Genomic DNA, 18747 nt, shown 5'->3' on the forward strand with positions numbered 1-18747 from the left:
ATATGCTGTGTTGATGTTCCCATTTCCTGCAGTCCTGCATACTTGAATTATTGATTAAGTCAAATGCTTCTTCACCGATCATTTCCCTCCTGTCATATACAGTAGCTTCCATGGTCATATTTTGCTGCATGTAACTTTCCCACAATTTTCCAGTGCTGAGAATCAAATGCTGGATATACAGTAAACAGCTAAACATCAACCCAAGATATACTGGTCAAAACTCACAACTCTCAAACTCCACTCTACAGGCTTAAAATATATATAAATCTATATAAATATTCAAACAACCCTCCAATAATGCAACTAATATCGCAGGACTCCACATGTTTTAATCACATCAACCATCAGCATGGTTGGAATATGTAGTTGTATTTGGCTTAGACTACCTGCCTGTTTATAAGTGAACAGTCGCTGGTTGTGTCCACAGGGCTGGAGCAAAGGCGTGGTGTTTATCAACGGGAGGAACCTGGGACGCTACTGGTCCATCGGTCCTCAACAGACCCTGTACGTCCCGGGACCCTGGCTGCACAAGGGAACCAACCAGGTACTTCTTTCTAACCAATACTTTATGACTTTATGACAGGCTGGTATGACTTTTATGGAGTGCCCCTTCCAGTGCATGCATCTTTAGCATGGGTCACCCCAGTGGGAATCAAACCCCTGACCCCGTCATTCTGTGTGACAAACGTGTGACACGCTCTACCCACTGACCACTTGTTTTGCACTCGCTTCTTTAGTCATATGCTCCACTCACATGCCAAAGAGATGATGTTCAACCCCCCAGTAGCTTTGATCTTACTGAACTCGGCAGTGCTTTCTGGAAAAGGCCTTGAGCGGCATCTCTCTCTCTCTCCCTCTCTCAAACTCTCTTTCTCTGCATGTGTGAATGTGTTGACATTAGTGCTCAACCACCTACGCTCCCTCTCCTTTCCTGACCTCCACTACATGTCCAAGCTTGTTGTTTTTGCTTTATCACAGGTCGTAGTGTTTGAAGAGCAGGAGGCAGATGGCAAGATCCAATTCGCCAGCAGCCCTGACTACGGCATGACTGTCGATGTCCAGTGAGGACAGGAGGTGAGGGGGAGAGGCGAGGCGAGGAGAGGAGGCTGATGGGAGAATAGCTGGGGAGGACAGGACTGAGGTGACGGCTGTGAGCGTTATCCACTCATGCCCCGATGGCCGCCAGGGACACACAGCACTCACAAGTCACACACTTCACTGAACGTGACATTTTGTGTCCTATCAGAAAAAAAACACCAACGCAGTGATGATCCAGACTAATCGAGTTCCTCACAGCAATTTTCCATTTGGTGACTTCTTTACATTCTGTGGAATCCATGGTTATGGTTGTGGTGCAAGACGTTATGGTTTGAAGCCAAGACCAAACTGTAGCCATGCAATGCAATAATATTTTTATGTAATGAAATAACTGGGACATTAACCCGCACTCATATATAACCAGAGACCAGCAGACTGTGACAGAGAATGATCTCAATGATTACAAAGTCTTTTTCCAAATACAGCATTTGGATTTATAAATGACATAAAGGCATTGTGAAAAGAACTGTGAATAAAGATTGGCTTGACCTCTGTGTCTCTTGCCAAGGCCAAGGAAGCATGTGAACTGCTTTATTTATCCTGCATGTTGAGAGCCTATTTGATATACAGTAACAGTGGTAGCTTTTCAAATGTACCTTCTTATGATACGCTGGCGAGCTCCTGCAGAGAAGTCAAGATCACAGGCTGCATTTGAAGCCCGTTTCTGTTCTGCGCTTCACATAGCCAGTCTGGATATCATCACAGCCTTCTTCCTGTAAAGACTGACACCGCAGGGCGATGTAACTGTGAAAACTAAGCACTGTGAATCAAGAGAATGGCACCGCACAAGCTAATATTGACAGATAATCCGTCCATAATAGCGATGGTTTCCAGTAGTCGTGTATTCCAGACAGGGAAGGTCGGGGAGTTTGACAAATTATCTGGCGAATTCATGGAATATCAAAGAATTTTACAAATGCTTCACTTACCATTGAGTGACATATTATTCAGTAGTACTGACTGAGTAAAATATCCCACTCCTTTAATGTAACTGTAAAATATGCATTTGGAGACAGCTGTAGCCTGAAGCTAATATCAATATGCCCTTGAGCAAGGCACTGAGCCCCTTCACTCGTGCCTCCAGGCCATATTTGCCTGGTGTAAGGCTAGAGAAACATGCAATGTGTCTGCATACAGTATAAAGACGTGCAGCGTGAAAACACAATAGAGGGGCACAGGTCAGGTTGTTCTCAGTTGTTTATTTCTCTTGATTCAACTAACGTCTCTCTCTGAGACGGCGTTGCTGTGGCAAATGAACAACTTTAAGAGTCACATGCAGAAGTGTGAATCACATGAGGACGGATGATGACAGTAGACATGAGGAAAGGGAGGACTTGTGTAAAGTGTATTGTGCCTTAGAGAAGTCCTCAGGGGGCAATGATCAATAAATGACATTAAATACTGAATGATCTGACCTGCCAAAGTGATATGTCGGTGGGTTCTGTTTGACTCGAGAAATCTTTGTGAGTGCTAGATATTGCTTGGTGCTTCATTTGTTGAGGAGTCAAAAATAGTTGAAATCTGATGTCGGATGTTCAGTGTATTGTGCATGATGCCGCGTCATCAAACCTGCCTCAGGAAACATCACGGCATAACGTCATATCATCACAAAAACCTGTCTGACCGGGCCAGCCACATGCTGCTCTGCCCCACTGGGCTGTGAATTGTATTTGCCTGCATCTTGACATGACCAACCTTCATACGATGAGAGGGGAAATTGAGTTTCACTCCAAAATGTGATGAAAGCCACCATTTTAAAAAAAAAAAAAAAAAAAAAAGGACAAAACTCACTACTCTTGTGAAGCTTGCTGATAGCACAAAATTAAAACAAGTTATTTTGCTTTTTAAAGGATAGTGGGGAACTTAAGTACGATTGACTAAATGATAACTCTTTTACACACTGGGTCCTACACAGTATTTTGGAGCACAAGTCCTCACTCAATTCTTTCCAATGCTCAGAACATTTCAGGTGGAGCAATTCATTGAGATTAAAGGCTGTTTCTCTCAACTAACACAGATGATGAATAAACATGGCTCATCAGCAGTGCTGTAAAGGAGATGGTGTGCGTTTGCCTGTCGGTAACGCTAACCTATATTGACCTTTATGATAATTAGTGTGTTTGAGTGTTTGTGAACACTGCTGTAACTCAATTGCACATCCACACTTGAAATAAATACATAAATAAATATATTAAGATTGATTTTTAATAAATAATGGGAGGCAAGTTGACAAGTTGAAGAACAGAATAAATCAGAAGATAGATTCTCTGTCTGTGATCTCAATGGCAGGTCCCAGTGCAACCCAATATCATGCAGTCAATGGAAAACAGCCAGTTCGACGTGAGATATAATACAGTCATTGTTTGGATCTGTATCTTATCATATTCCAAGCAAAATATGTAATAACACGTTTTTTCCAGTTGATGCACCCGAGAGGCTGTAATGTCTTTGTAACTTTTCATACTGCAGCAGTGTATTTTGGGTGATGGGGGCGAGTGGGTGGGGGGTTGGGGGGGGTGTTGCACGGAGATAATCTGGCAACAGTACAGAGGCTCAATGTTTGAATTATCTCCAGCTACTTCTGCTGGGTTATGTTAGATAAGAACCACCACTGTGTATTGCACTAGACGGATGATTTATCAAATAGAGGAGAGATTCTGTTATATGAGGTGTAGAATAACTTTGTTATAGTGTTCAGCTATATAACTTCATAGTTACCGATTGAGGACTTCTATTGTGGGATTGCAGTAACCCCCTTTTATGATACCGTTTCCCCAAGACAGATGGATACTTATAGAAAAAGAACCCATGTAATACCGACATCAGTCCATAATACTGACGATGCTTTGTTGAGTTAACTATCGAATTATTATTGAAAATAAGATTCAGACTCTTTATTTTTTGTTGTGCTTTTCATTAGCCTGCTGTCGCTTCAAAGTAGCATGTATAGTCCCAGTCCTTGAGTGGAAGCCGTAGTTTTTTATGAATAACAAAATATTTTGGGCCATGCATAAATTATGTTAATCTATTATTCCTAACATACACCAGACCAGTTTCATTAAAGTACACACATTCATTTGTGTTTGTGATAGTTAACAGACTTAGCTTGTATTTTTTGAGGGCCATTTCTGTCTATACATTATGCATAAAGCACACTGTGTCAGAGAAAGGAGAGGGACCAACAGTGTCAATGTCAAATCATAAACCTGGAGTTTTGGATACCAACTGCAGATTTCTTGGCTTTTATCTTTGTACATAACATTTATGATGTTCTTTCGTCCCACTCTTTTCTAGATGGTATGCTTGCACACTGCCAGCTGACCCTTGTTAACCGATGGCTGTTGCACATAAACAAGGGGGGATTTTAACTCGCTAAACTGACACACTGTTCCACCACTTTATATGAGCGCTCACATAAGGATTGGGTCAGCATTCATGAATCTGCCATGTAGCTGATATAAATGTCTTGTTCAGGCATTATGAATGTGTCATGAACTGGAGTTCTTATTGAGTGTTACCAAATCAGTTTGGTGATGTGCTATTACTCTTTCCATGTGGTAAAACTTGGGTGAACCTGTGCCTTGTCATGTGTCAGTGAGGAATTAACCGGGGGAGAGAAAAACAAAACAACCTTTTTTTTGTTTTTACATATAAATACAGTAATTACAATGCTCTTTCATTTGAATCCAAGAAAATGTGCCACTAATCCTCTGATTGTTCTCATGTTAAATTATTATTTACACATGTTGCCACAAAGGAACATTGTCTGCGTATTTTTAAGTGCTAAGTAGAGTGTTGGGAATTTAAATGTTTACATGTAAGTTTCAGCTCCCAAGCATAAGGGATCCATTTCAGACAGCAGTCATTTCAAGTGTATGGGTCGCTTAGATGCATGAGTTATAATGATACTATAAAATGGACAATGATAAACCAAGAGTCAAATGTAGGTAAGCGTCAGTAGTATTGAACTAGCAAGTAAAATGCCTGTAAACACCCAAACCAATTAAATTAAGTTAAAGCAAACATTTTCCTAGTTATACAAAAGGACATTCCTTCCCTTTTTATGTCTGTTTGCTGAAAGTAAAATCCATTTGAGAGATGCGTTGTCCTAGTAGCCAAGTCTCTGTCCAGACTGATGATGCAGGCTGTGTCCTCACATCCGTTACCAATACTCCAGTCCAAACTCAAGTGGAATCTGTCACTTAGCTCAGTCATTTTCCTGGTGCTGAGCTTGACCATGTGCAGATCCAGACCCATGCGTGTTTTTTTGTTTTCTTTCTTTCTTTCTTTTTTTGGGGGGGGAGGGAGGGTGGTGTTCTTTGTTTTTTGTTGAATGTGTTTGGTTGAATTGGCTGGCTCTATGCTTTTTTTAATTGTGCTGTCACTTGTGTTAGGTTGTCTCCGGTGGGCTATTATACCGTGCAGGTGCAGAGTACATCCACTCCGATCCAGAGGGGCGTCCTTTCATGCCGTCAGCTCGGCGCTCGTGATGTCAGCACTTGGACCTGATAAATACTGCCTTCTTGTACTAATCTGTGCTTTAATATGATACATTTGTACTGTTTTAATCCATATATTAAAAGTGTTTAGATTCAGTCAAGAGGATTAAAACCCCCCTTCGAAGGCAGTCCTTTTCTCAGATGATTAAGACGTGAGCGCTGTTTGTACTGAGCGAGAGAGACTGTCTCGTTTTTTTTTCTCCTCCCGGGGTCCAAAGCCAACCACCTGGAATAGAATGGAGAAAGATATGCTGAGAAAGAGCACAAAGGCTTAATTTGAGTCAATTACGCCTGTTTATTTCATTCATGTCATTTAATCATGGACAACAGCTGCCATAATTGCATCTTAATAGAAACCGCAGTGCAAAATGGATGTACAAAATATTAGGAACACCTGCTCTTGTTATAGACTAACCAGGTGAGTCAAGATGAAGGTGATCATCCCATTTTGATTTCACCTATTTAATCCACTTAATTCATGAAGGGAAGATGTGGATGAAAGGTGTAAGGAGGTTTACACCTTGAGGCAATGGAGACATGGATTGTGAAAAAGCGGGTTCAACTCACTAATAGTAATATTTTGCTTGTCATTATTTACCATGCTCTGGAGGAAATGCGGTCAAATCTCCACGTTGGGGTCTGTGAATCCTTTTTTCCCCTCATTTACAAGGACGGGTTTCTCTGTTCTTGTGTGCCAAACAAGTATCTGGTGAGGAAAACCACATAGAAACGCACAAAACACAAACAGCATTAGCAACATGCTCCTCTCCTAATGCACTCATTCACTCTGCTCTCCCTGTCAGCTCCCGCTGTGCCTGATGTTCTTCTAAGCATTTACTCCCACTTATAGCCAGGACAGTACATGCAGGACCATGGGGCTCGTCTGTCTGTAAAGAGCTGCTTGAGCATGAACTCTGCATTAGGAGGGAGTGAATAGGGACCGCACCAGTGAGACAGCCTACAAATATAACACTGCCCTCTCCGTGTGCTGTTACATCCTCTCCTGACCAGAGAGTAATGGCTGCCTTCTACTGAGAGCCTGTTCAAAATTATTCTACACTTTATTTATGAGCTTTCTCTTAGCAATAACGCTGCTGCTCTGTGCGAGGAGAACAGCACAGTTCTTTTGGGTACGTAACACAGGGTGCTATCAAGTGGGATGATTTGGCCCCAGAGACCGGACAAACATCCAGGAAAGTGATGGCGAGGGGAATGAGGGGGGGAAAAAAAAAAATCATGAAAAGTGCCGAGCTCATTTTCCCTCCTCTCCTGTTGGAACGCTCTTCCCTTTCATCTCGCCATGGCGGCGGTCATGAATTATGCATGGGGTGTGTTTGAGATGTGCCAGGAGCCCACTCCCTCTTTACTCAGGTGTAGGGGGGAGGTTAATAGTCACACTCGCATCTGAAGAGGTGGATTATAAGGAAGAGAGATGCCCGTGCACGGCTCGCCGTCTTCTCGCCCTCCCTTCCTCCCTCCCTTCTGTCCATCCCTATGCTCATCTGTAATCAGTATGACGTCCCTAGCCGCCCCCCCCCCCAACCCCCTGCCTCCAATTCCGCTCTCTCAACCGTTCCCTGAATCCCCTCTTTTCATCTACTCCTCTGAATGGTTGGAGGAGTGCAGGAGGAAAAACAGGCTGAAGGTAGCCTCTCTCTCTCTCTCTCCCCTCTCTCTCTCTCTCTCTCTTGCGCTCTCCATCTCCCTCTCTCCCTCTGTGTGTGTGTGTGTGTGTGTGTGTGTAGGGGTGTTGGTGGTGCTGATAGTGGCAAGCTGAAGCCCTCTGGCTGACTCCTCTTTGCCCAGAGAGAGGCTTAGTGAAATGACCCAGACCAAGGGCCGTGGGCAGGAATGGTGGAGTGGGCTTGGAGAAGAACAACTATACCACTGCTGCCCTGCAGGTTCTAACTCAAGTGTGTGTGTGTGTGTGTGTGTGTGTGTGTGTGTGTGTGTGTGTGTGTGTGTGTGTGTGTGTGTGTGTGTGTGTAAGGGCGTAAATGTGTGGAGGTGGACTGTGCAAGTAATCTAAGCAATGCGATAACTTTTCAGCAACAAATTCACACTAACTCATTCTAATCATCAGAGAATCTCAATGTTTTCATACCAGTTTTGCCAAGAAATACAAGGATCTCCCACTTAGTACATGTTGAAGAGGAACACAGGACTCAGTGTGTGGAGGAGGAGATGTAAGCCTAAAGGATGGGTTGAATTTGTGTGCTTATATGGAGCATTAATAAACTCACTTTTTGTATTTAAGGTACTTTAATTTTAATTTATAAGCTTTTCAGCTCAGGTGGGCTTAACCATTGTAACCAGTTTGAGGCATCAGAAACATATAGATATGTCCTGTTTGCCTGATTGGTGATCAAGGAAAATAACCTAATTTGCTGCCAACCACCAACTATGTAACAATCAAATTTTGAGGAATTAGGTTTTATCATAATAGAAGTAGAAGTGTTGTGGTCTGAAGAATTGTCCCCTACTTTCTTGTTGATTCATCTATTCATGGGAAGTTATGCTTCATTGTGTTTTTGTGTATGACTGCATCTAAACATGAGTGGTATCTTGCCTCATCATGGCTATGTGCTTGCCATGTTGTCAGAAGTGTGAAGCTACAAAGTTTGCTATTATAGAGCTCATGAAAAATAATGATGTTCTCTGTTGCCTAGAGTGATATAGTAGAGCCTAATTTGAATGCTCTGGAAAAATATGGATTTATTTCCTTATCTGAATTACCACAGTGCAATAAATTGAGCAAAACATTCCAGGACTTATTAAAAATCTGGCAAATTTAGCAAGACCTTTTCAAGGTCACCTGGCATGTTAGGTCATTGGTTTGAATTCCCACACCGACTGGAAAATGTGAGTAACCGTTATAGTCCTCCTTTGACAACTACCACTGTGTTGAGCAAGACAGTTAAAATCACGCTGTCAGTCAAGTTGCTTAGTGGCCAACAGTAGAAAAATTGTACTGGCCATGGTGGTGACATGGCTGAAAAAGCTTATACATGCTCAGCAAACTTTCCCTGGATTAATTAAATAAAAAACAGCAAAAAACAGAATTACCTTAGTGCAATTCGCTGCTTTAGGCTCCAGGTCATTGAGTGTGACGAGTTCCCGGAGCAAACTGCTCTCCTGGTAGCCTCCCTTCACCCCCCGAAGCTTGAAGTAGGCCTGAGGCTTGAAGAGGATGAGCCTCAGGTTGATGGCAAAGCCAGCCATGTCAATGGCAAAGGGCCGGTGGGGGTCGAACACCGTCTTCCAACCATAGACCTTTCCAGCTGCGTTGACCTTGGGTGACTCGTACCGCAAGCCGCCCACAAAGGCCACGGGCCATACCGAAACCTTCCGAGTCGATCTCATCTAGGGAGACGAGAGGAGAAGAGAGATGGGGAATGGATGGGGGAAGAGAGAGAATTAGTCATCTGAAAAAGCGTACATGACAGTGAGACACTGTGTTTGATTATTAGAGCATCAACTGCCAGTGTTACAACAGCATGGGCGGAGGCTGTTGATAGCTGCTGCTATAATCCATTCTGAAAAATGGTGAATATTGACCAGGCCGCTGTACAGGGTGCAGCTGACAAACTGTTAGGCCAAGGCAAATCACACATTGCTCAATAGGTGTGCTACGAGGAGATGATGAGATGTGACCATCTTTTATAAGAGTAAATGTGGACAGTGCAAAGAGGGCTTGGAAGAGCCGGACCATTATAGCAAGTGGCTGAGTCGCTGGTTGGCTGAGGAGATTCTTGAAAGGTAGAGCACTTCCTTCCTCTTAAGCCCCTGCTTTGTCCTTTAATCTTCCAGCATCAAAAGATCTCACCGCCCTTTCTTTGTCTGGCTGTCTGTGACTGTTTCTTCACCATCGCCGGCGAGAGCTGCCGCAGTCATAAAAAGGAAGTTTTTATAATGAGGGAAGAAGGAGGTTTAGAAACACAGCAGAGTCATTTAATCAAACTCAATGCACCAGAAATAATGATGCTGGTCCCTTTGTAGTGGAAGGTCTTTTAAAAATAAGGTGTGCATGCACGCGTGTGCGAGCGCATGTGCTATCTGTGCACGCATATTTTTTTGCATCTGCATGCAAGCTTATTTGTACATGCATACGTGTATTTGTTAAAATATGCATATGTGTGTTTGTTAAAGCATGCGTTTTGTGTCTCTTCAAGTACGCGTCTTGTGTTGGTGCACATCAAGTGGAAACAGTCCTTTGCATCTCAGTTACTGTATTAGATTGGTATCTGATGAACCGGTGTGCGGTCAGCTCAGGGGATCAGAGAGCAGTAGAGTTTGTACAGCATGTAGCGGGCTGGGGCTTTATGGGAATCCATGAGCTTTAGGGAAAACGACTGCCAGCCACCCAGATAAGATTTGGCAGGATATTCTATCTTAATGAGCTCTGGGTGTTAACAGTGGAAGAAGAAAAAGTGTGTTTATGTGCATGTGTGCATGTGTCTGTGCTGCTATCACCTTGTGCAAAAGGGGTCACATGATTTTTGGCCAGCAATGTCTATCTCTCCTCATAGCAGCTCCACATCCTCTTTCCTTCTCTTTCCATAATTATCTCAGGACTGGCACTGACCACGTTTCACACTTTTTTAATCTTATATTTATCTAAAGGAAATCGAACTGAACTAAGTAGACACACGTCCTTTTTCAGCTAAGCCCTGCTTCGCTCTCACACAGTTTCCCACATTCATACCTGGGTGTTGCCCAGTAAAAGGAGGGTGTTTTCCTGTTGGCTGCTGCGCAGCTCCACTAAGACGCTCAATGTCACCTCAACTGTAGCCAGGTTTTCCTAGCCAGGCCACGATTCAAACCAGTGCCCTGTTGGACGCCGGCCCACTTCTCTAAGCTCTAGGCGACCGCCAAAACCATCTTGCCAAAGCGTCGCGTGTTGCTCCCTCATAGCTATAACTTGCATAAATCAGACTGCCTGCAAGCCATGTCAAGAGGCTTGTCACATTCCCATCTATACTGAAAATGTGAAAATGAGTGTTCCGCCTGTTGCCTCTGGTGGGAATAGCAGCCAGAGTAAAACAGCACAAAGCCCCTCTTCCGTTGGCAGCCAAGCAAATGAAAATGCAACAAAGTTCTGCTTGCCCCATTTTCGGATATGATGTGTTTGTACTGAGTTCTCCTGTTCTCTGTGGCTGTGTGTGTGTGTGTGTGTGTGTGTGTGTGTGTGTGTGTGTGTGTGTTTGTGTGCTTGTGTATGTGTGCATTTAAGCTCTGTTTCCCGCTCCATTTAGTGGGAGGCCTACAGAGACAAGGCGCCAGTGTTTCCAAAGTCAGAGTAGGCAATACAAAGAAAACTAATCACAAATTCTGAAAAGGGAAAAAAGGCATCCAGGTACATTAATCTGTGTTTGGGGGTGCTGTGAAGATGAAGCTAAATTGAATTGTCACCCACTACTACCGTCTGAGGATTCTGTGGATTAGGATCTTTGCCTGTAGAACGCAAAGGTGGAGTGAAGTTGTTCAGCTCAGAGGATCCTGTTACATTTGTCATTAAATATTGAGCCGACTTTATTTCAACTGTTTTTACAGCCTATAAGCTAAATAAAGCTGATTGATACTACCATAATTTGCATTGCAAATGTAGTCAATTTTCTATTAATTCAAATTCAGTATCTTTTGAAAATACTAAAATAAAACATTCTTCATTGAGCGGTTGTTCCATTTTCAGGCTTCAGGTTGTTGGCACTTCTTCTTAAAGGCTCAAACAGGACAGAGAAGGATAGAAACAGGTGTGCCATACAGTAAATAGCTTTGTAGTTTGGAAAGGCAACATAAACATTTCTTATGAAGCCTTAATAATTAATGTAGTCATTTTTCAGGGATGTAGTTTAACTGGGGGAAATGCATTTTTCATGAATTATTTTAATTTTCAGAATCGCTGCACAAGTCTCTTCACATACAGCATGCGTGGCTCCCATCATTAAGGCCTGACCTAAAAAGCATGCTTTAAAAACAAACTAGATATATATATGGGCAACTGCTGGTGCCACTATGAGAATGTTATATTTTCAGTTTCTTGAACTGTGCAAGTCTGAAATGCCTGTGCTAGTAACTTGATTTTTCTTGTGGCAATTCCAAGCGAACAAACGGGAAATAAAACATGGACCTGCAACCGGATAGCCTTTGGGTTATGTTTACGAGAAAACCGAACTTGTTTTCGCTGTATAAACATCTATATTAGCCACTGGCTTGTCTTGTGTCCCATAGATACCAACTAGAAAAGATGGATGCCGGCGCTGGTGACAGTAATGGCTGGGGTAAGAGAGACTGAGATTGAATTCATAGAGCGGCAGGCAGCTAAGACAGCGCGAGTCCTCTGCAGCCCTGTTAGAAGGCAACAGATCTGATGTAAGTTCAGTCATAACGATTCAGCTAGCCGGGGGTTTATTCCTTTCAGAGCTGCCACTGTAGTGTTGTGTTGTGTTGTGTTAAGTGATCTGTCTGCAGTGTGTTGTCAGCTGAGGTGAATTCACATCACTGGTGCTGCAGAAGAGAAGCTGTGGACAAGTTTATTTGGTGATTAGCAATGATGTGGTCTAAAGCATTTTTCTTTTTAGTGCCAGCTTAATTGTAGAGTAAGTAATAGGCCAGTGGTACATTGTTGCTTTTCCTTAAAAAGGGGTATTCTTTCCTGAATAGTACATTTGTTTCCATCACCTCTGATGTTTAACTTCCTTGGTTTTCAGAGAGACGATTAGTTGTTGTCTATGTATTATTGAAATATGGTTTGAAAAGCTGAAAAGAATGACATATTGGTTTGTTTACTTGCAATGAATAGTTTAGAAGATACTCATAAACACCAGCATGTGTGATATTTCACTGTAGCATGGAAATTTCCACGTTTTGATTACAGGCAGCATTGGAATGAATTCATCATTTTGCTTGAATATGCTGAGATGTAATTATTCCTACCTTTGGAACTTCACATGATGAATGAAATAAGGGATAATTGGACACCCTGCACAATGTTTGTTGGACTTCTTCATTGTAAGTGAGTTAATCCTTTGTTGAGGATGTAATGTTACCATAGTAGACCTTGCTAAGTGTAGGTTAGTCATTTTAGTTTAGTTGCAGTAGTGAGTTTTTGTTGGTGATTTGACTTTTCATTGTTACATTTTCATTTGCTAAGATGCTCACAGCTGGCGAGCATGTAGCGCTAAGCTAATTTTCTCTTGTTTACAGTTACATTTTTAAATAAATTGCAACTGCTCACTAATAAATTAATTAGCTTAGCTTAGTTTAATCAAGCGACAACAGAAACAGGAAATTGATTTGCATCACTCTGTTTTCATCTTCCCACCTCTTGTAGTGCCACCAACACTGCATCTGGTCTAAAGGTACATGCTACTTTAAATGAACTTATTAGCAAAAAAACAAAACAACGATGGATCTATTTTTTTAGTACAGAGAGCAGTGTGCCTTCCTCTTTCCACCTTGTCTCCATACTGGAGGAGTTACTTACACCTGATCTCAGGTCGATGAGAAACCAGAAAATATTTACTATGCTGTCAGCAAACTGCTTCCTTTTTCTATTTTCTTTCTCTCTCTCTTTCCCCATATCTCTACACTTCTGTTTCTCTTTTTCATTCTGTCTATTGTTCCCCCTCCCTCCCTCCCTCCCTCTCTCTCAGTTCCTGTCCCAGGCCCCTCGGGGCTGTTACTCTAGCCCATAAATAGGCCTGTTGGAGGTGATGGAGGGCCTCTGAGGGAGACGGAGCACTTCGGCTGATTCCCAGAGAAAGGTAATGACAGGCCCCGTCAATACCCAGCGCTCCATTTACTACGACCCCCGTCTGCGCCACTAACAAGACTTGAGGCTAATACTCAGAGGACCTAGACCGTGTCCGCTCAGGTAATTCAACTGATGTCAAGATGGATGGCCTGAGATGTACTGATTACATGCCCAAACTTCTCTCCAGTAGCTGCAGATCCCTGACTATGCTTGTTAAGAGCCAGAAAAATGCTTCAATACTTCAGGATATATTGGTCAATTCCCCCTGTAAACAATATGCCACAGATGCCTTCAGTATATGGCCAGGCAGTATACTACAGTATAATATACTGTGTTATCCACACATTTAAAGATGCTAGGATGGATCCACAAGAAGGCATGCGTTTAAAAACATAACACATAATGTATATTGAACTTTTGATTTTTTTTTCTCCAATACAAATTACACAAACAACATATGCTATGTATGTAATCAACAATGCCCTGTTTTTTTTAATTGGAAAAAAAAAATCAAAACATTGCCATAAATACACTAAAAATACTGTGATGCCGATTTGATTATCAAAATAGGTATGCATTATCTTATCTATTTATTAGTTTATTTGATAGGGACAATACAAATGAACATACAGTAGTGCCACTTCAACTGGTTACAAACAAGCTGATGGATCTTCATGCAGTTCTTCATACAGAGACTATAGCTATTGCTAGTTCCAACTCCTGTAGCTAGTTAGGCTTTTTCTTAAGAAAAGAAGATAAAGGAAAAAAAAGAATGTAAGAAAGTATTGAAGCAAATATTGAAGAAATATTGAAGTTACAATTACAATTAAATTCTGAAGCATAATTTAAAGAAGGAGAAATGAAAAGACCAACAAATAGTAAAATAATTGCAATAAAATAAGCAAGTCATTAATAATGAGATGATTAAAAATGCATGCAGCTCTGATTTGGCTTCAGCCAGCATTTAACATATGTATTAAAAACCTTAATGTCTTGGATTAATTTAATTTCAGTTGGTAGTGTATTCCACATTTGACAACCCTTTATTGAAAAAGCTGACTGCCCAAAGGAAGCAGTGTGCAATTATACAATTGCCACTTGCTGAGCTCCTGGTGGCCCTACTGCTATTTTGCCTGCTGATAAATCTGCATAAAATATCAGGTGCTAAATTTTGTAAACATTTCAAAACCAGCTTGAGGTATGAAAATTGAATTAAACTATAAAAACTGAGCAAATTGTACCGCTTCAATGTGTGACAGTGATGCCATCTCATGGGTTTTTTATCTGCTTTTTTTTTTACTGCTTGGTTATACAGGGATGTAATAGGCTTAATTATAATCAGGCAGGCTTGGCTCCACACTGTATCACTCATGTGAACACAAGATAAATGTGAAAAAATTATTGCATGCATGTATAACTGGGCTGATTTGATTGGTATGTGGTGTCTAATTAGCTTGAAGTAATTTAAATTGTTTTTACTGTCTTTGAAATATTTTTGACATGTTTGTCAAATCTGAGTTTGGAGTTTAAAAATACACCTACAAATTGGAATTCATTAACCATCTCAATCTATTAGTTTTTATGATTGTATTGTTTTTTGTGAATATTGCAGTTATTAATATAGGCTACTGTATTAATATGTAGTAATAATATTCAGGATGATGGAAATGTTCAGTTACAAACACTTGGTTTGTTAATAGGAACGATGGTGACACATGGATGTGTGTGTGTGTGTGTGTGTGTGTGTGTGTGTGTGTGTTTGTGTGCACGGGTGTGCTCATTGTCATGTCATGTGCTTTTAATCACCCAATCTAACAAAACAACACGTTTGGTGTGTTCATTATAATTCATTTAAAAACAAACAATGCATAAAATGAGCAGTACTGATGCTGTACTAACCTCCTCGAACAGCTCCAGGCTGTATGTGTTGTCATCATCGGCAAAGTAGACGATCCCCGCTTGGCTGCTGTTGGCGTTGAAGGTCTCCCTCAGCCAGCGCAGGGCCAGGTTGCGCTGCATGGTGCCCCGTGGGATCCTGGGGTCGCGGGTGTCGCCCCGCAGCTTATAGTTCCTGGGCGTCTCTACATTGAGGTGGGTGTAGTTGAGCCCCGTGTCTCGGAGGAGCCGCGTGACAAGAGGCGTTCGCCTCTGGGAGTCCTCCACCAGGATCCAGTGCAGGTTGGGTACGTGGAGGAAGGTGTTGGCCAGCCGTGTCAGCTCCGCCTTCTGCACCGGCCGGCTGTACGTGGGGGTGATGATGTGGATGGTGGGCAGCACGTCGGACCAGGGGGGCGGCCGCGTGTACACATACTCTGTCCTCACCACCTCCACAATGTCCTTATCCGAGGCACAGTATTCCTTGGAGTCCTGCGCCTGGCCGCCCGCCTCCTTCTTGCCCTCGACGCCATCATCTGCAGATTTGGGGATGAGAAGACATGTAAGGCATTAGCACACCCTTGGGCTGCCCTTTGTATATTTTCCTCAGGTGACTTAAACCCAATGGGGGTAAAGTGTACCTGAGAGCCGGTGGCGGTGGACTGCAAGCCTCTCTGGTATGATAAAGATCTCTTTTACTAGGTGGTGACAGGCTGCAAAAAGCGAAAGCAGGCACTGTGAGAGGATAACACAGCTGATGGACAGAGAGACAGCGCAGGGGGAGGGAAGGGGGGGAGATGAGCTGTGTGCTGTTGCCTGAGAGCGGCAACTTCCTTCAGGGGTTTCCTTTTCTTTATGAAGAAAAAGAACCGTGGATAGGAGGGAGCAGCAAAATGGCAGACATGCCTTCCTTTCTGTTGACTTTCGCTTTTGTCCGGCTCTTGTAAAAAGATATTGGATGTGTGTAATACCTCTCCACAACTTATTTTTTTCACAGTATGAATGATAAAAGGGCAACATAGGGTCAGTGCAGAAGAGTAGGTTAGGGTTGGGGTGAGATTCAGGCCTCGATTAGCCAACCTTTGCGGTCATGTGGGTCATGTGACAGTCAATGCACACAGGATTAGCAGAAAATCAAAGATCCCTGCAGCTGCTGCTCCTATTGTAAGAGGGTAAGGGTAATTTTGGATAAGTATAAGCAAGAAGAATCTGACTAGAAAAAGAAAAAAAAATCAAGTAAACAGTCGTGAATCACTCTCTGCTGAAATGGTGGTGCAGAAAAACACATAGTGAGTTTACCCCTGTAGTAAAGGGGATGATATTGTGGCCCCAATAGCTCGGTTATGATGGATAGAATATAATTATAGAATCATTAAGGTCATTAATTTCTTTCTTCATTGTGCCACAGTTAATGGCAATCTTTGTCACTGCTCAGCTTGAGCTCCATTCGCACCTCAAACATAAAGAGGATTTTTCTGCAGCACATAGATTAACACAATCTGCTGATGGCCAGATGTTCAACACAGACTGCCAGCAAGCACCCTGCCAAAACCTCTGGCTCTTCTTTTAAGAGCAAACAAAAGGAAGCCTGTGGGCAGAGCTGGGTCAAATAGTATTGGCAGATAATTCTTATTTTATATACTTTGTGTCTCCGCCATGCCACGTAAGGCATTTACATTAATTTATGCATTTCATTGTAGATGCACATTTTTTTTCATGAGATAGTGAACTGGTGAGGGGGGAAAAAATCTTAGTTTTTGGGTTTAACGTAGAGTAGCAGATGGATGGGATTTTAAAAGAGGACAGTACAGTGGGTGCAAGAAACTTATAGTATTCCAGAGTCAATTTTAGTATACTTGTCTGTTATTGCCACTTTATCAGACACTATCTTAAGTGTTAAGATAAACTGCACCAAACTCTGCACAAAAAATCCCTAAGAATTATTTGTCCATTCTGTTCGACTCCAGACTGCTTGTGGGTCATTTGTGTAAACCTGCTTTTTTGTTTGTTAGTCCCCGATGTGCATTTCACATTTCAGGCCTTACAAGAAGGGGGAAAGAGCTCTATTGATTTGCTGTCACTCTAATTTGGTTTTGTTTACTGTGCAGCATACTTGACATTTCACATTGTTGATTTGTGGTCTCTCGGGATCATTGGGAGGCTCATGAGTGTGTGTTAATGACTTAGGCTTGTATACAGTGTGCAGACTGGATATTACTGTATCACTCAAACCACGTAGATGCAAAATCGAGTCTGGTAACCATAAGGGAGACATGTTTAAAATTTCAAATTGTTGATTAAAGGAACTCTTGAATTAATTTGCACTAAATTTTGATGAGCAAGAGAGAGTGTGTGTGTATGTGTGTGTGGGGTTGGGGGGTAGTTAAACTGTGAAACATACTGCTGTATACTATATGCTGTGTGTGATTTAGCCTCACTCAAAGCAGAAACAATAGAGAAGCCAAGGCGGATAAGCTGTGAATGGAGTACAGTATTGAAACATACACTTCTGGGGAAACTATTGACAGCCTATAAGACAAAGGCATGCAGATTAGACACGACTGAACAATGAATTCTATTCAGCTGACAGAAAGACAGTATGATATTAAAAAATCCCATAATCATACACTATGTATAATAGTGTGTATTTCATGGATAACATTATTTTACCACATTTTACCTGTATGCCATATTAAAATGGGTCTGTAAGTCATTGTATGTACAGTAGGTCTGTTTAATTCTTTCAGTTTAATTTCCTAATCTATAATTATTTTCTAGCAAATATTAATATTGTTATATGATCCATGATGTTAATATTAAAATATTAATTACAGGCAAACGGTCAATAAATTGTATTGTAAATGACCAATTTATGAGGTATAGTAAGTTCTATTTCATGCACACAAACAATCCACACTGATGGGATTATAAGGACTGAACAAGTGCTGTTGAGATCTGATGAAGCTGATGGTCATGGTTAGTGAGTGCCTCTAAATGAATGGCCTATTGTCTAAACCTGGAGTGCAGTGCGAGGTTCGAGGGCCCTCTTCATGTATGACAAAGCCAGTGAAAGGCAGGATGGAGTGCGCTGCATACCCTTGCGGATGGCGAGGAGTGGAGCGATCGCACTTTGGTGCCAAACGGTGATGAGCAGAGTCCAAGGTAACACGATCAACACGATGGCAAGAATATCTCTTCTCTTCGGCATCTCCAGGATTGGTTATGTGGCTCGGCATTACCTGTTCAACAAGGAGAGGAAGACGCACAGATGAAGATAAATTCCTTCTGAAGTGATGTCAGACTAACTATAACTTATTTCTTAGAATGTCAGGTAAAGTCTCACTTTGAGGGCCTTACCTCCAAAACTCCAGTATATACTGGGAGAAACACATATTTCTGCTTTTGGAAAAAACTCACAATGTTGGTTATGTTTTAGTCGTGGTTTTTACTTGAACTGCAGGTTTTTCATGGTCCTGTACTTTAGGTACTGTGCCTCGAGGGACCTTAGCGCCCATGAAA

The 18747-nt window shown here is 42.1% G+C and overlaps 2 protein-coding genes across 4 annotated transcripts in view; one reads left to right on the forward strand and one right to left on the reverse strand.

Annotated features, from left to right (window-relative positions):
* Positions 1-13319, forward strand: part of LOC139641954 (beta-galactosidase-1-like protein 2) — a 33711-nt gene extending 20392 nt beyond the window's left edge. Inside the window, exons 18-20 of one of the 3 annotated variants that reach the window (XM_071516630.1) lie at positions 428-544; positions 979-1074; positions 13253-13319. In XM_071516630.1, the coding sequence (XP_071372731.1) occupies positions 428-544; positions 979-1065 (204 nt within the window). In that variant the 3' untranslated portion in view covers positions 1066-1074; positions 13253-13319. Of the gene's footprint in view, positions 1-427; positions 545-978; positions 1605-5492; positions 5620-13252 lie in introns of those variants that run through there. The other 2 variants (XM_071516631.1, XM_071516629.1) reach the window with 2 other exon arrangements.
* Positions 6217-18436, reverse strand: LOC139641955 (galactosylgalactosylxylosylprotein 3-beta-glucuronosyltransferase 1). Its single transcript, XM_071516632.1, has 4 exons — positions 18325-18436; positions 15253-15764; positions 8664-8960; positions 6217-6303 (listed from the first exon to the last, which is right to left on the reverse strand). Exons 1-4 carry the CDS (start codon positions 18434-18436, stop codon positions 6217-6219), a joined length of 1008 nt encoding a protein of 335 aa, XP_071372733.1.
* Positions 18437-18747: the final 311 nt, after the last annotated feature.

The sequence above is a fragment of the Centroberyx affinis genome, unplaced genomic scaffold (genome assembly GCF_046629955.1).
Source record: "Centroberyx affinis isolate AG114_WGS23_722 - 3 ecotype Tasmania unplaced genomic scaffold, CSIRO-AGI_Caff_v1 ptg000419l_1, whole genome shotgun sequence".
Lineage (NCBI taxonomy): Eukaryota > Metazoa > Chordata > Actinopteri > Beryciformes > Berycidae > Centroberyx > Centroberyx affinis.

Excerpts from the sequence above, each read along its gene's own strand:
- LOC139641955 (XM_071516632.1), bottom strand. The coding sequence starts at position 18,436 with ATGCCGAAGAGAAGAGATATTCTTGCCATCGTGTTGATCGTGTTACCT. Across the intron at positions 15,765-18,324 it reads ACTCCTCGCCATCCGCAAGG|ATGATGGCGTCGAGGGCAAG; the intron begins GTATGCAGCGCA and ends CCAAATCTGCAG. Across the intron at positions 8,961-15,252 it reads GCCTGGAGCTGTTCGAGGAG|ATGAGATCGACTCGGAAGGT; the intron begins GTTAGTACAGCA and ends TCGTCTCCCTAG.